This window comes from Pleuronectes platessa, chromosome 1 (assembly GCF_947347685.1).
Source record: "Pleuronectes platessa chromosome 1, fPlePla1.1, whole genome shotgun sequence".
Lineage (NCBI taxonomy): Eukaryota > Metazoa > Chordata > Actinopteri > Pleuronectiformes > Pleuronectidae > Pleuronectes > Pleuronectes platessa.
Genome location: NC_070626.1, coordinates 15,223,335 through 15,241,707, shown reverse-complemented (window position 1 = coordinate 15,241,707; position 18,373 = coordinate 15,223,335). Strand labels below are relative to the sequence as shown.

Genomic DNA, 18,373 nt, shown 5'->3' with positions numbered 1-18,373 from the left:
AGACTTCCTCATTCTCCTCTCTTGTCTCCACTGAGCTCACCATTCTGTGTCTGTGCCTGTCTCTGTCATTCACTGCTAATTGGCCCATTGAAAATATGATGTTAAATTCTGTCCTCTGAGGGCTTTATCAGTATGTGTGATTTAAAGCAGGAACGATAACATTCTCCTTTATTCACTCGTTGTAATCTAACACGACCATTTACTTCATACCGCCTAAACCCATGTGTAACTGCAGCCAAATCCTTACATGGATACACTGAAAGTAAAACAGAAAGAAAACATTCACTGACAATAACAAAGACCAGGGAAATGTGTACTGTATATGTTGCACAGCAGATTTCATGCTCTTATAGCATCTGTGCTACATCCATACTACTATGTTTTCTTTAAAAACGCAGTTTTCAAATTAAAACTTTATAATCCGCCTCCACACTAACACGCCTGAAAATGAATATAACGTGCCTGCTTTCGTACACTGGGCATGCGCCTGCCGGTAAATGCTGTATTAATAGCCCGTCACCAATTTTAAATGCTGAGTTGAACTGCCTGATGACTCAGCAATGGCTACGTGTTAACTAAAAAGACCCACTCAGCAAGAGGCTGCAAGTATCTACATGCTGGTTTCTAAACATCTCAGTTTCTCCAGACTAATGTGTACGCAAGGAGTATCACAGATGATGCATTTTCAAAATAAAACATAGTAATGTGGATTCAATCTTTAAAAAAAAAACATAATCTGGAATATGTTTACTGCAGTTAAAATGTGTAATCCTCACCCACTGCTTTCTTCACTTTATGTATAAAGTGTGTCTGTTACCATATGAAAAGTGTAAGGGGGGACATGTTAATATGTTTAAAAACTTGATATTCACCAGAAGGGTAAATATTACAGTAAAAAAATAATTATTTACCTCTGTACAGTCAGTTTCACTGGCTGATTGGACCTCTGGTCAGGTGTAAAATGGGTTGAGCTATGTTGTGATTTGTTTAACATGCACTAACCCCTTAACCCCAGTGTCCTGAGAAGAGCTCTAATGAGACAGGAGAGCAGTACTGCCTGAACCTGCCTGTTTGCCTGGCCTGTGCTAATACTGGTTGTGGCTTTTTTTATGAAACTGTAAAAGTGACCTGCAGTAATTGAGCTGCCATGAACATATGTTCATGTTTAACCTCCCTTTAATGTTCTTTGTGCTTTCTCTATGGACTGGCCACCTGTCCATGGTGGAAGCCAGCATCTCGCTCATGTCAGTCGGGATTGGCTCACCCCCCCACCTCCATCCCCTGCAACCCTCAAAGGATAAACTCTATATATAATGGATGGATGGATATTTGATATTGGATCTTAGCTTTTCCTTTAGAAATCGCATATGTTCAACACTGTGAATCTATTGAAATGTATTGAAGACTCGGGTCACATATTTTACCAAATCATAGAAGTGACATGCGAAATGATAAATCTTAAAATTAGCTTCATGTGCTGTAATTACCTAGCCTGACGTTGTCATACTCACAATTCGAGTCAGAATGTGAGTCTGATACCACTCCATTGGGCTTTGATTATGGGGCGTGTTTCAACCGAACCAGGAAATAAAATTCCTCTTCGCTCAATTGGATAGACCTACAACCAATCAGAGCAACGTAGTATGTGACGTAGGAGAGCTTACCAACACGATCAGCATTTTTGAGAGAAACAGTTAATGTAACAGCCCCCCCCCCCCGAACATGACGCAGAGTTTCTCTACTGATGGCACACGGCTCTTTATTGTTCACTTCATCGTAACCGTAAATACACCGTAAAACTGGAATGAAATTAAGTATACGATATTTTAATCCATAAAACCAAACACAAACGTTAAATACAATAAACAAACAAATCACCACGAGACAAGTCTGATGCGTTAACGTGACAGCGACTCCCGTTCCGCGCTACCTGCAGCAAAGTAAATGGGACCAGCTTCCTTACCTCATTCCGCTGGCGAGGGGTGTTAAACTAGTTTTTGAGAAATGCCGCACAGCCGGCGTCCGGTCGTTGCTCCTGCTCCTATCCTTGTGCCGGCGCTGTACGGCAGGTGTCTTTTTGCACTGGTCCACAAGCGAGGGATCTGGTGAGTCTATTAACATGGTCCGCTCCTTAAACTGCAGGTATTTATGCGAGGGGAGTCACTATGTGTAAAACAAAATAAGACCAACAAAAGATAACAGAATAAAACAGTATGCATAAAGTGGCAGGTGTAGCAGTGAGTTACAGTAAAGGTGAATGCACGTACGAACAAGTTCTCCGTTTAATATTACAGCTCCACAACACATCAAACAAATCGTATCGCATTTGTCGGTCCTGTAAGAACTTAATAACACGGTTGGAACGCGACATTCCCGTGTCCCATCTTCTTCGCGACCATCGGGGCCAGCTGATAGATTAAACTTTTTCCGAATCCCGTAGGAAGGACGGCAAAGACATCTTTTCGATCTACAAATGCCTTGATCGTGTTTCTCTGTGTCTCTTTCAAAATGAATGCGCTGTCGATGTCTCCTAAAACACACTCAATGGCAGCATCTACACATCTCAGCTCTCCAGCGGAAGGCATGTTTGTGGAAAACAAAGTCAACCGCTCTTTGATGAAGTAGTTGATTACGTTACCGTCGATCATCTGTCCATCATCGTATAAAGCCCGCCCTGACAATCTGATTGGTCCGGTCGATTTCGAACCGGGCATAATTTCTCCCCAACGGAGCGACTCCAGACCGAACTTCCCGACCTCAAATGTTGTGGGTGGGGCTAAGTTCGTCTGGCATCCAGGCTTGTAATTACCTCCACCAAGAAGGAAGTTTGTCGGTTGGTTGGTTGGCTTTAAGCAAGATTATGCTCGAACTATCAGACGGATTTCCACGAAACTGAGTATCAAGAAGCGGTACGGGTCAGGGTAGAAGCCATTAAACTTTGGTGCAGATCCGGAACAGGAGGCGGATCCAGGAGTTTTTTCCCCTTCTTAGCAACATGTGGCATTTATTTTGACAATTTCAGAGCAAAATGTTTGACAGCCAGTGAATAACTATAGTCATAATAATAATAATAATAATACTGTAAACAACACAAAGAAAGAAAAGAATAGTGTTGAGGCTTTCTCTCATTTAATCCTCAGCAGTCCTGTACAGTCTGTACACTCACACACGTGTGATATTTCACTCTCAGTCCTGCATGTACCGCAGCACTTAGTCTCGGTTAGAGTGAGCTGATATTGTTAATCTGTTATGTAGTTTAGTTAATTCATCTCATTAGTATGCTAACGAGCTGCTCTCCATCTGATAAAAACATGCTTTGTAGGGCTTGATTTCTAGTTGATATTCAACCTGCAATTTCTCTTCTATAGAACAAAGCCAGGGGTAACTGATGGTTTTACAAAGGCTCTGCACACTCAAACACAAGCACACACACGCACGCACACACACGCACGCACGCACGCACAAACACACACACGCACACACAAACAAACACACACACACAGACACACACACACACACACAAACAAACACACACACACAGGTCTTTATCTCTTGCACCCATTGTTTTGCTCAATGAATATGATAAACAAGAGCACCATTAATAGAGGTGGTGATAAAAACAGACAAACCTCTTCAGTGTTTTGTTATCAGCCATGTGTGCAGTGACAGTAAATGTCTTCTTATGGGTCAGAGAGGTCTTAAAAAACTCAGAATAACAACTTGCTTTTATTTTTTTTCTTTGTATTAAGTAGATGCCACTTATACAACTAGAATGGCACTCATCCACCAACAGTCCCCTAATGAAACCAAATTTAAACTCACAAATCTAGATTTTTGTTTGGAGCTGCACCACATTTCACACTCTCATAAATATCACTCCCCTAACATTTCAGATTTTTTTTTAATCCAAGTACATGAATAACTCTGTGAGCGTTCAACTAAAATGTGATATGATCCCTGATATGGATTCACACTAAAATATAGTGGTTATTGATCCTGATCCATGCCACATCCTACCACCAAGTTTTGTGGAAATCCCTCAGGTAAGTAGTTTGTAATCTCACTATCAAACAAACAAACGAATGCTGATGATGACATAGCATAATAATAATAACAACATTGCTAAAAGTAATACCGTTTAATGCAGCTCCCCGGCAATACTTCCCACCTTAATGAAGGTTTTAATATTTCTTCAGTCAACGATATGAACATTTTAGAGCCTGTGGTGATTTATACAATATAAATTCATCTGAGTGAGTGGGAGGAAGAGTTGAATCCATTATATATGTGGGAAATTAGTGTGTGTGTGTGTGTGTGTGTGTGTGTGTGTGTGTGTGTGTGTGTTTGAGACAGAGAGAGTAAGGCTAAAAGACTGATAGAAACAAATGAAGAGTGACATGTGCAATGACAGAAGCAGAGTTCTCATTTTGTCATAGTGTTCAGACAGTCTCCAGAGTTTGTGTGTTTAAGCACTCAGTCTTTTAAATGGAGGATTGGCATTATTATTACATTACATTACAGTACATTCCCACATACATAGCCACCTTAGAGATCTTTGTGTAACAATACACTTGTCATCCCTCAGCCATGACACTACACAGGCTGGTAGATATGTGGTAATCTTGTGGCAGATGTCTCCTTCATCTTGTGTTTAACATTAATTGACGAGAAGTGCTGACATTTTTTTTTTTTCTCAAGCCAGACAACTGCTTGTCAGCGTTGGTTAAGGGGTTATATACTGTATAAACATAGAATTGTCAGAAGGATTTTTTTTAATAAATTTTGAAAAATAAACATTTAACCACATTTAATCCCATCCCATTTCTCCCACATCTCCTACGCTTTCTCTTCTTTAAACTCCCTTCTGCTCATATATCTCTTCCTCGCTCACTGCATCTCCACCTTCTTGACTCGGCTTCACACATCTCCTCCCTCCTCCTCCTCTCGTCCTCTGACTTCTCGCCCCCTCCTGCCCCTCATTCTCCCTGCTCTCTGCTAGTCTGTCTCTGTTAAACCATGACTGCAGGCCAAACTGTGTGATGGTGTTTGAGGGGACAAAGCTGCAGCTCAGAGCTGTTCGAGACATCAAACCTGAGGAGGAGGTATGAAGAAGAAAAATACTCACACTGCATCCTCACAACATTTAACAACACGATGTGTAACTGTTTTTTATTGATAGTAATGTGGCCTCTGCTTTCATGCTCATGTTCTTTAATATGTTCACTGTTATTACTGATGGAGGAGCCACTTCCCTAAGGCTCTTTAATGAAACATAATCAGAAACCAAGAACCATTTCATATTCCATGGACATGGCATCTCTGTAGTTATCATAATAATCATAATAAATGTTGATGGAGGCAAAACGAACTTAATGGTATTAAAGGAATATTAAAAATGCAGCTAAATGAAATATCACAGCAACACAAATGTGATGATTTCTGCAATTTTCCACACTTCATCCCTGCTGACTGTATGTAATGAGATGCATCCACACCATCTGGACTAACACACACACACAATGTACTCTGGCTGTGTGTCTTTTCTCCACACTCAGTTTACTCAAACTCACTTCCAAATATCTATCTGTGCTGAGCTGCAGTTAACAATGATCAGCAGTATACAGCTAATTAATCTACGAGAAGGACAAATTGAAATATGACCATTTCAATGTCTTCTCAAACTAAAGGGTCCTCTGTGTCTCCAGCTCACTATTAGTTACATGGAGACGTTGTCCCTGACTGAGGAGCGACAGAGACAGCTGGAGGACCAGTACCATTTTACCTGCCACTGCCAGCGATGCCACTCTCACGACAAAGTAAGATAAAGATAATTGATTTTCATTTACATCTATAAGAGCACTCAGAGGCACCTGTTTATAGATATTTAACACTCTACACATGTTTGATGTTTTTCATAAAGATCTCTGTATTATTTCTTGAGAAATTCACAGATATATACAAAAAAACGACGTGAAATTCTTGCATCCACCCCTTAAAAGAATCCACTCAGCTTGCTCTGTGAGCCATAGCCCCTCCTTCCGTGTTTCAATAAAATTGGTTCAATAGTTTTTGCATAATCCTGCTAACAGGCAAACAGCAGTGAAAACATAACCTCCTTGGGAGAGATACAAATTCAGACTGATTCACTATCTAGGTTTCCATGCTCATAAAGATCCAAATATGACCAATAATCAGCTTACGGCATAATTAGTCAGGTAAAGGAGCATCCCATCAGTGCTGCTGTGTTGCTGCTCTGGAGACCAGCTCAGTAATGCCTGAAGAGAATCCTCAAAACACTAGTGAAATTATTTTATATTCAATTTCTGCCTATCGCTTTCTTTCACCCGAATCTTACACACTGAACCTTTAAGACTTATTTTAATACCACAAGTATTAAAAATCTGGCCTGATCCTTTTCTCCGCAGGCTGAGATGGGATACATTTTTTACCTTAGCTGTGCAAATGTTGCCTCATACCGTTGCAGTGATGTTTTCCGGAGAGCACTCATCTGTAATAAAACAATAGAGCTGACTCAGTGTTGCGTCTCACTGTAGCGGTGTGGAAATATCCGTGACATGCACTGTCGAGCAGTTGGATTGCAGTGTGTATCTGATATGTTGCAATATAAAAAAATCCAATAAAAACCCTTGTAAAGAGGTTTAGATTCCATTTAGTGTAGTAATTATTGGCGAGCAATATCCACTGCCTCACGGTCATGATCACTAATACACACTCGCACATGTAATTTTGTCTTCTCTAAACCAAATCAGACGCAGATTTCTTCATTTGAACTTCACTTTGCTTTCATGACGTCAACCAGAAGTTACCAAAAATGCCCTCTCTCTCCCTCTCTCTCCCTCTCTCTCTCTCTCTCTCTCGCTCTCTCTCTCTAACCCTTGCCATACCACTGTTGGCTTACACAGTGTATCTGTGCGTAACATGTTACAGTGTACCCTTCCTTGTCCTCTCCTCCTTTACTCTCACCCTCCGTGTAATCTCCTGCTGTCCTCCTCTTCCTCTCAGTCATTCTGTCACGCTCCACCTCTTCAGCCCTCTTTCCCTCTCTTTCTTCCTCCCTCGCTCTTTCGGACAGCTTCCTGAAAATGTGAAAAATCATCTCGCCTCTCTGCTGCAGTTTTCTTCTCCATCCATCTTATTCCACTCTTTCTTCATCTAGCCTCTCTGTTCCAGGGTGTCACCCTCTCTCTCTGAAGTTGTGTATTTTCATTCAGTCATCTCTCTAGTCCTCTCTTTTCTCTGCCTTCATCCTCCAGCTTTGTTCTCCATATGCGGTACTTTAGACTGTCTCTCCAATAATCTAACAGCAGGTGTGTGTGTGTGTGTGTGCGTGTGTGCGTGTGCTTGCGTGCGCTCGAGAAGCTAAGAGAGAGCACTCAGTCAATTATTTGGGACAATAGCATTCATTTTATTCAACTCTAACTTTGTCATGCACACAACAGACACACACACACTCACACTTTCTGTCATCTTCCCTCTCTCTTTAATCTTTAGATGATATTGCTGGGCTCTGACCCAATGTTGTCGTGGCAACAGACGACTGTTGACATCGACACCTTGTTAGTTGTTGAATGTGCGTGTTTGTGCGTTTTTGCATTTGTGCGTGTGTGTTATAATAATAAACTATTTTCTTGACAAATCTTATACAGGGGGTTGCTTTGGTGCTATGTTACTGCGCTCTATGTACATCTGTCCATCCAGCCGTGTGTGTGTTGCAGTAGTGACTCAGTGGACTGCAGGTGCTGTAACATAGATATGCAAAGTGCAGGGAGAATTGTTGTGTTGATTTACAATGCTCACTGTATCTGCTCTTCAGAATGGTGCAGTGTGAGACTACATACAGACCAAGTCTGTGCACAAGAGTGTTTGTTTTAGATCTATGTCTGTTAAGTCTACTCTCCTCTCTGTGCAGGATGGACTCATGCTGTCTGGTGACGAAGCAACATGGCGCCTGCTGAAGGAGGCTCTGCCCAGACTGGAAGAACACCAAGCAAAGTCAGGTATCCTTAACATCCAAGATCAGCTACATCTAGTGGACAGCACTCACATCCGTCCATCCTCTACTCTGCTGTAGGAAGACGATTAAAATAGCCTGATGCTCCACCTCTAACAACAAATGATTCACATCTTGATAACTGATATGTGTTCATACTAATAAACTGCTTTATTATAATGAGAACAATTATCAATGTATAAATGTAGCCCTGTAAACCTCTAACTGGTGGTTTTAATTCCTTCATATATAAATGGTTATCAGCAAAGTAGAATCATGTCAAAACACAAATTATAAGTGAGTGTGTGTGAAAGGTGCGTTAGACCGATACTCTGGATACTCAATCCAGATTTCAAGAGATTACTCATCATAGTCCAAGATCTGAAATTGATGTGTTAAACCACTTCCTGTCTGGATATATTGCTGTCTCTACTCAGAGGTGAGCTCAGGCAGTAATCAGCATCTTATGTGACCCTCCAGATTGGGAAGCGCTACTACAAAGCTGCAGTGATTTGTTGTCAACTGTTGGTGGCGCTGTGCCTGATGAAAACCTCTACAAGCTTAGAATGACGGACATGGCTTTGGATGCCTCCATTCACCTGGGTCGGTGGAAGGAAGCTGTGATATATGGAGAGAAGACAATTCCAGTTTACAGGTGAGTCTGTGTGTGTGTCTGTGTGTGTGTGTGTCGTGTGTCGTGTGTGTGGACTCTTTCTCGAACATGCACATGGGTCCGTAGACAGACGAGTCGAATAACAGGTTGCAGACATGTGTCTGGGTAGATGGACGATAACGGCATCTAAAGTGGACGTGTAAAAGACCGAATTGTTTTATCCTTTAACCTTAAGTGTTCATATCCTGTCTCTTTCCCAACATCAGCGAAACAAGTCTTTTTGCTCTCGCTGGGCTGCCGTGTTTGTGTGTGGGTGTGGGTGGGTTGGTGTGTGTGTGTGTGTGTGTGTGCGTGTGCGCGCATGCAGGTTCTATCACTAACCTTTGACTTAAGGGGTTTCAAGCAGCACCCACCTACTCAACAGTTGACACACAGGTAACATTTGAATAGCAAAAACGGTGGTATCGATATCAACTATGGCAGAACAATTAATTGATTAACGAGATTTCAGATACATGTTAATATAAAACTTCTGAAACATGGATAAACTTTAAATATTCAAGATCTTTCAACACCTTTGCTTTTACCAATCGTCGAAGAACTCTTTCGTCCTAAAGTGTTCTTGAAATAAAAAGTATTCTTAATTAATACTTTTTGTACAGACGAGTATATCAGAAGTGCAACTCCTTAAGCCTGAAACATGCTTCTGCGACTGCATCTGCGTCTTTTCACGCCGCTGTGGCGCAAGACTCGTTGTCATTCATGCTTCCCCAACCGTTGCGCGTCTTACAAAGCAATTCCGCGCCAGAACACTAGGCGGAGTAATGCTTTTTGTCGAAGACGACCTGAGAGACGCCTTCTTTGTGGGTGTGGCAATCGTTGTTGACTGTTTATTTACCTTCTACCAGTCGTGTTCTCCATTACAAACACACGGTGAACCATGGCAGAGAGTGTATTCACGATTCCAACCGAACAACAATTGATTGAGATGGAGCTGCTGGACATTGAAGAGCAACTTCTTATAATTAGTCATCAGGAAAAGCGACTGGAGAGGAGACGGAGGCGTAGGTGGTTTGTACGGCCATCGACGGGTTGTAAAGGTGCTCATATTTTCGGACTTCTTCCGACAGGAGTTCTTCCCGGTTGTCCATTCTTCTTTTTAAAGTCTTCCGTTGTTTCTGCCTGTATTATAGGGCATGAAACCGGAAATGCAGCTCCAGAAGGGATGTAGAGCAGACCAATCACAGCCTTGCGGGCTGAGTGAGCTTGCAGAGCTTTGCCGTAAATTTTAGAAAAGTGGGGCGACGCCCGTCAGCACGTAAGAAGGGATACATAAGCACGTAAGGGACCCGGAAGGGCTCTTGCGCTTACGGGCCCGTGAAAACGCAGAAGCATGTTTCAGGCTTTAGTGTAACTGTCTTTACCCATGTTGATTATCACTTTAACAGCTTGGGTTATCTATCCAGATGGTGTTTTATATGATCCATTTTAAACACTGAAAGGGGGAAAAGTCTTAGAATGATTACCTGCAGATAGACACGCATAAACAGTGTACAGGGTGTGGGTTACTTGGAATACATAGTTTTCTCTAAGCAAAATATTAATCAGTGCTTTAAGAAAGTTAATATCAGGAAGATGCGCTAGAAGGGAAAAGATTGAAAGAAAATTACAAACTACAAGGTTTAATTAAAAAAAAAAACTAAAAATAAACATGGTGTCAGAGTGTTGTTTGACATAGATAATTTAGTGAAACCTTAAGTAATATAATGAAAAAATCATTCTAAATTGTGGTTTATTCTCAAGCGAGCCAACCAGCTCCTTTTCCTCGAAGCTCTGGATGCAATTTAATATCAGGGTTAGCCAGCTGTCATTATTTGATTTACATCAGTTAGTTTGGACCTAAAATATTGATTCCAGTGTTTTATTGCACTTTTCTGCTATTGTGTACTTGGCAAAATTGTATTTTGATGCTTGAATTGAATTGAGAGGGAGATTGATCTCGTGTTCTGGGCTGAGCTCTATTGGCAAAGTACTGGACGCACACACACACACACATGCACACAGACACACACTGACAACTCATCTACAGGGGGGAAACAGCCACAGAGCCTATCAATAAATAACTGGACACAGAGCAGCAGAAAAAGAGAGATGGTGATGATAAGAAGAGGATTGAGAGTTGGGTGTCAGTTGAAAGAAAGTGAAATGTGCAGGGGGCAGACCAGACTGAGGGATGGTTGTGGGGAGGGAGGGAGCAGAGAGAGGATGGAAGAGAGCAGCAGATAAAAGGAAAATGAGGGAGGGGCAGAAGAGTGAGGGGTGAGAGGTTATCAACAACCTGGAGTAGAAGAGAGGAGGGAAGACAAGTGGCCAAATATGAAGGAAGCATTGCTATGACGAGGGAATCTTAAGGGAAAGGAGAGAGAAGAGAGAAAAGTGAAGTATGAAATGAGGCAAGCTGAAAAAAAGAGAAATGGAGGAATGCACATAGAAAACAATTGAAGAGAAGGAGAGACAAGTGAGAGAGTGGGAGGGGGATCCTCCATATTCATCGCCTATTTTCCTCTGGGCTCTTCAGATGGCATTAAACGGGAGATAGCTGCAGGATTTCTCTCTCTCTCTCTCTCTCTCTCTGTGTCCCATCCCTCCTCTCATTCTCTATTCCTTTCTTCTTTCACTCTCTCTTTCTCTGCAGGTCTTTTTAGTCAGCTTCACCATTCAGTGTCTGATGTATAGTGAGGACCTTTCCCTGCGCCTGTGTGCGAATAATGCACACCTGCTGCAGGCCGTGCACGCCATGCTGCACATACTTTACTGCCACAGTCATGTTCACACACACACACACACACACACACACACACACACACACATACACACACAGTAAAGGCTTTTTTACATTTACAGTTTCAACAAACGAGCCATGATTTTCAGTATCTCTCTCCATCCAAGGTTTCACAGTATTAAGAGACTGAATCTGTTGTATACGATTTCTGCATCATCAGTGGCCTTGCTGCTCCAGTGAAGTTCCCCCACGATGTCAGTCTTTGTGAACCTGTTTGTGGTTCATATGTCCACATGAAATGCAAAGATGTGCGCAACATTTTTCAAAATGTTTTCGGTGCAAGTCCTTCCTTCTTTAAAAAGAAGACAGTGAAGTGAGGTTAACATGCAACAATGGACTCCCTGGTCGGGCATCACGGTTTATGGTTGTTGCCCTAAAAGTTATTTCTGTAACCGTTGTTTTTATCCTCTGGTGAAGATGACAGCAATTTTGGCAAATCACTGACCAACATGTTAAAGGGATTACTGCACAGATTTAGTGTGGCACCTCATTGGATGTCTTGTTGGATGATGTGATTCCCTTTTTGAGTTTTAGAAATGCTGGATCCTTGAGTCCCCATATCTTGAAAACCGACTTATCTGCTTCACACCTTGTATGTGTATTGTTAATGGCCCAATGAAGCGCATTGTTGAATTTGGAGCGATATGGACACACAATCTATTCAGTGTTTATAAACATTTAATCAACAGTTAACCAGTGCTCTGTAGCAGCGGGGCTGGGACATTGACATCCACAACCACGTCAACAGCTGAATCTCCAGGTCTGCGCACAGAGTTAAGCATCACTGACCTTTGAATAAACAGGTTTTAGAACTCCTCTAGGGTGTCAGCTGTAGTCAGTGCTTGTGGTCGGATTGAACATTTTTATAGAATTTTTATTTAAAAATATTTTCACACTGTATTAAGGACGGACAGGCTTGTAGTTCAGTGGTTTTCAGGACTGTGGATCAGGATCGACCATAAGGTTGCAAGATTCTTCAAGGAGAATCAGAGTTACTAAGTTTGAACGATAAAGACACATTGACACCACAAAAATGTCGGGCTTTTTGGGGGTTTTATTGTGTCACACTGGATATATTCACTCTTTAGTCCTTAGGGGAGCATCCCTCTTTGGTTTCTGCTCACAGATCATAGTTGTATGAAACCTGGGATGAGGGGACGGGAGCAGGCATTGCTGTAACTGGGTAAACTCCTTTTATGTTTGGAACAAATATTTCTCTGCTAAATCATTAAACTGTGATTTATATCTATTTGAATGTTCTTTATCTTAGTCACAGATGCATGGTGTTGGATAAACTGTGGAGATACAGAATTGAAATTACTGTTGCTATGGACAGAAAACTAAATACAATTAGGGAGACGATTCACAGTTAATCTTTCCGCCATGCTTTCGTTCTCCTTCCCCGGTTTTCGTCTCAGAGAAATAATCCATGTTCCGCCCTCACAAACATCAGGCTGTGGATCTTTTGTTCCAAACCACTGCCTCATTAGTTTCACAGCATTTGCCTGGAAATGTTACACTTTTCCACCACTATTCATTTTTCCTTCTGGCCCCCTCTCATAGTCGTAGCCGAGGGCTGCAGCTTTCTAACTAGCTGCATATACAACAAGACTGTATTTCTCTCAATTCACTCTCCTGGGGGGGGGGGGGAGAAGGAACAATTCCAGGAGACCCTAAGTTAATGAAATTATTTTAATTGCTGTGTGTGACTCTATATGCAGTGAGGAAATATAATTGGAGTTTGGTCTTTTTGAGTGTTTGCATGTCATGGCTACTTGAATCACCCTCTTGGTAATTAAATCAATATTGTAACTTGTTATTATTCATGGAGGACTAATGTTGTTGGTTTGGTCTTTGAACTTCCTGTTTAATGATTCAATTTTAACCACAGGATCAGAGAGCGCCTCTGTAATTGGTCGGCCCGTCAGTGAGTAATTTAGTTAGGCTCGAAGGTATGAACAAATGGGCTATTAGCATCGTGCGGGAAAATTATCAAAGAAGCTACAGAGTCTTAAATTACACTGGTCGTTGACAATACAAGTTCATTTACTTTGATTCAAATCGTTTCATAAGAACTGTTTTCCTTTTAAATTAAAGAGTCAATAAAATTTGCCAATAAAAGTTACTGATTTGAGTCCACAAAGAAAACTAGAAATCTCCGCCGAGTGGTTTTATGCCTTTGCAGTTTCAGTCGACATATATTTTTGTATTGAATCATTGAGGTCAAATGAGGTCATCTTTAAGTCCACGTGACAACAGTTAAAAATTTCACTTTTGAATACCCTCATGGTAAATAAGACTCTTTGGGTCAAAGTGAACATTAGTCAAATCATGAGGCAGAAAACAGGTTTGATGAGGGCACAGTAACTTTGTGCCTTGACCACCAAATTCGAATCAGTTCTTTGAGTCAAAGTGAATATAAGTACAATATTTGCAATTGTCTTAGGGATACTTTGTTCACAATACAGAAAATGCGTTTTGAAAGGTCAAAGTGAAATTTACCTTCAACCTTTTACTACCAAAATATATTCAAATCAGTTCATCCTTCACGAGAATGCGACGGACAGACAACCCGAAATATAACGCCTCGGGCTCCCGTGGGCACAGAGGCATTTTGAATAATAGAGGTTTTCTGTCTACAACCGTTTCTGTTTCCAGTTGATTGCATTTCGAGCATATTGAACCCTCTTGTGTTGTGTTTACGCTTGAGAGAAGTGAAATCTGAAAAATACAGCAGATTAGGGGGTGAAGTGGATTCAAATTGACCTCATCCTTGTAAGCGTGCATGCTCATGCATTAGTGCTGGTGTGTGTTTACTTACAGCTCTTTGTTTGTTTAGCGAGAGAATGACTGCACTAGACAAGAAAGTTAAATGAGGTGAGGGAATGGAAATGGAGAATGGTTTGTGCTCAGTGAGCATTTTAATACCGTCTTAAAGCAGTTACATAACATTTAAAAAACGTGTGTGTGTGAAACAGGAAAAACGAGGGAAGACTTAAAAGGGCAACAGAGGTAAAGTGAGGAGGAATGAATGGAGAGCAGCGGAGGAGAGACGACATCCCGCCCGACTCTGACTGACTGACTGATTGATATCACCAACTTTAATCCCTGCAGTTAGCGGGGCACGAAACGCAAACATAAATAGGTAGGAGCAGAGCAGAGGAGATGTGGAATAGGAAATGGAAGTAGAGATTAGAGGAGAGGGATAGGGATAAGAAAAGGGGATAAATAACAAGCTGAGTTGGATAAATTAGTGTTTTGAGAACCCCACTGTTTACCAACAACAAAGCTGCTTCCTTCGACTCACTGGTGTTTCTTCATCCATAAAGGACTAAGAGCATCCTGCTTCTTTGTGTGTATTGCGGGTTTGATTGTGTGTTAGTGTGAACTGTCTGTTTTAAAACTTGCATGTTTATATATTTAAATGTCATGTTACGTAAATACAAAGATCATTAAGGCTTTGTGGCTTTTGTCCTGATGATGTAACAGTAAACAAGCTCTTTACTCTTGGAGGGATAAGGGGAGTCTGGCCATCTTTAAATTTTCTGTGAACTTGCTCATGACAGGGATGGTAAGCTCATGAAAACAAATCATAAACCAAAATACAGCAACTAAATCCTTAATTTTGAGACAGTTCTTTAAATACAGTATTCCAGGAAGTAATAATGTTGGGTTTTGCCATATTAATTCCAGCTGTGTTTCCCACATTCCTGTGACCATTTTGAAAATATACCTATTGAGTTGTTTGCACCCATTCACAAAATGTATAATGTAAAATATAAATATAACTATAGTTTCTCCCTCTGCCCAAGAGTGTGAATTTTTAGTAGCAACCTTAAACCCATGTGTCTTCTAGCAGTTAGTTACTGTTGAATGTGGATGTCGCAAAATGCTGTGAAAACTCCAACAGGACAAGATACAGAGATTAATATAAATGTCAACATAATGTGACTGAGGTCAGAATACTCCACATCTTCATTTTATTATAACTTATCCAGAGTATGTTTATTTTTTTAGGTTAATCAGAAAATGTTGTGTTAATGTTTACTCAGACTGTCCATTAAATGATGATCACATTTAAGACCTTAATAGACATTATCTTAACAGACAGGTTAAGGAAGTTCTGTGTGGATATATTTGGATATTGGAGTGACAGAGCTTTGATGTGAGTAATGCTGTTGTGTTCAGCCAGAGGCAAAGTTATTTCTGCTTTTGGCTGTAAAACATGGTAAATATTCCTGGATGACAGGTAATGTCTGGGCTACCTTGCTTTTCCTGATGACACTTCTGGACCTGGGCCGTCATAAGTAGCAGAAAATAGATATATTGACAATAGATAATGCATTATAATCTAATAACCCTAGAAAGGCCTCAAAGGTATATTGATTTGTATACATTATATATTAAGTCTCTGTTTGGAGTCATTTGATCTTCAGCATTTAGAATTTTTCAGCAGTCATGAATGGGTATTTGAAAAGATACAACATTACAGGAGAAAATGAACATATCTGAGTTAAATGTATGGTCAAGCAGCAAAATCATGATGATCCAGTCATGATCTTTCCCAAACCATGGTTTCTCTCACTGTTTTAATCGTCTCTCTCTTCTTTCCAAAGACAATATTACCCTGATCCCCACCCAGTCCACGGAGTCCAGCTGATGAGAGTTGGAAAGCTGCAACATTACCTGGGACACATCGAGGAAGCTTTAAACACATTCAAGCAGGTGTGTGGGGTGTGTCCGTCGTGCTTTATAATTTGTTTAAATGTGTTTGTGTGTTGCAGTTCTTTTTCAAGATTCAGATAGCTGCACAAATATCACACAAAGACCTTGGTCAGAATTTATCTCAGTAGGGGAGAGCGGGGTAATGTGGGACATTTTTTTACATTTGCTCCCCTCTAGGCGAGCTTAAATGATACATCAGTAAAATTTACACATTTCCCATTAATTCCAGATGTATTCTAGCAATGGAAATGATCAGAATGTCTTCAGGACAAAGGGCAGTGAAAATATGATTGTTTTAAAAAAAGTGGTCTTGTGTCCCACTTTACCCCGGCTACTTTTTCCACTTTAAAACTACCATAACAACACATGTTGTAATAGTTAAAATACTGACAGCTAGATTGACAACCACACATTCCAAAACTAATATCGGACTAGTAACAGAATCATGGGGATTGGTCAATTAAGCACATTTATGATTATTATGATTCATGTGATCTCTTGCACACCCTAGCTTACCTGCACAGGGACAGGGATATTGTTTTTCTCTGCGTATTCAAATGCCAGTTCACGGCACTTAACTGGAGCAAGGCCATGGAACTGGTCAGCTAGTTGTTTCAAGTGTTTGGCAAGCTCCTCCTCCATCTCATCTGTGAATATTCTCTTTACCTCAGCTACTGCACCCAAAGCTACTGATTTTACTATCTTTTTTTCTTTCTTCTTTATGAATCTTTTGAGGGTTGTCTTATCAATATTTTTATCCCTTCCAGCTTTTCTTAAGGACTTCTTTCCTTGCATGACCTCAGCGGCTGCACTCTCCATCTCTGCGAGGGGTGTTTGGCCCCAGGTTGTCTTCCTGGTGTATAGTTGCTTGGCATGATGGCTTTTCTAAAATGTTTATGACATTAAAAATAAAACATATATAATGTAATATAACACTAGAATATGTTTAAGACTAAACTTAACTTGTGCTTCATGGTGGGGTAAAGTGAGACACTGTCCCACTTTACCCCACAGCATTTGTCCCACTTTACCCCGAAGCCACAATTTTACTTATATCATACACCAACATGTATGATATAAGTTTTTCTACCTGATTCAATTTGTTTTGACACAACAGTTGATTAAGTTCAAAGCAAGAAATTTACTTTTACATGCAAAAAACGCATTTTTGTGAAAAAACATACTTTCCACAGCACCAGCACCAACTTATCCTTCATGGCAAGGGGGGAATGGGAGGGGCTTGAAAACATAATAGTCACATGACCACATATGTGTTCCGTTGCCTAGATACAGGGGGTGTTTCACATCACCCGATGTCCCATATTACCCCGCTCTCCCCTACTTGGCTGTGGGAAATATAGATACCTAATGTCTAGGGCTGCTTAATTAATCGAAATTTATTGGGTCAAACGATCTCCAAACTACTATAATCGAGTTGAAACGATTATTTGGCATTTTTTCCGAAAGAGACGCGGATGCGCATTCAGTCCTTCCCCTAAAGCATTCAGCGGCTCAGCTGACTGGCACTCACTCTCAAGCAGCCGTGGCGAGTTGTGTGATCGGTGACCAGCGGTGAAAAAAACAGCGCGAGTGGAAAAGCAGGGAGGGCAGCCCCGTCTGATCGACAGCGCGCCGGTCGATCAGACGGGTCGATTATTATTCTTGATAGGGCTACTTTTGTTAATCTGTTATTTCAGGTGTCTGATGTTCCTTCACATCTGTTCTTATCTCCTTTCACAGGCCTATCAAATCTTAAAGGTCACCCACAGTGATGATCACCCCTTGTCCAAGGATCTGTTGATGAAAATGGAAGAATGTCGCTGTGAGATGGACCAGCAGTGATCCTGCTGCCATTAACACACCAGTACAACTGTGACTTGACGTCTTTACATGTTACTCCAAGTCTTGATTTTACACGTTAGTTCATGAGTGCATTCCTATCATCTGATTTTTGATTAATAAAAAAACTTTTTTTCAATTAATTCTTCTCTTGACAACTTGTTTTACACATTGACAATCAGTCCATGTTGGTTTTGTTGTTTTTTTGCAGCCTGTTGTTAAGAGTTTAGCCTCCCTGTCACTTTAAAGTTTATGGACAGACAAAGATCCTCAAAAATTCCGTATGTGTGTGTGTCTGTGTGTGTGTGTGTGTGTGTGTGTGTGAGTGTGAGTGAGAGAGAGA

The 18,373-nt window shown here is 41.0% G+C and overlaps 1 protein-coding gene across 1 annotated transcript in view; it reads left to right on the top strand.

The window, feature by feature from the left end:
- Positions 1-18,173, top strand: part of smyd3 (SET and MYND domain containing 3) — a 74,174-nt gene extending 56,001 nt beyond the window's left edge. The window contains exons 7-12 of the mRNA XM_053426480.1: positions 5,000-5,102; positions 5,706-5,816; positions 7,931-8,018; positions 8,492-8,666; positions 16,083-16,191; positions 17,932-18,173. Coding sequence (XP_053282455.1) covers positions 5,000-5,102; positions 5,706-5,816; positions 7,931-8,018; positions 8,492-8,666; positions 16,083-16,191; positions 17,932-18,033 — 688 coding nt within the window. The 3' untranslated portion in view covers positions 18,034-18,173. The remainder of the gene's footprint in view (positions 1-4,999; positions 5,103-5,705; positions 5,817-7,930; positions 8,019-8,491; positions 8,667-16,082; positions 16,192-17,931) is intronic.
- Positions 18,174-18,373: the final 200 nt, after the last annotated feature.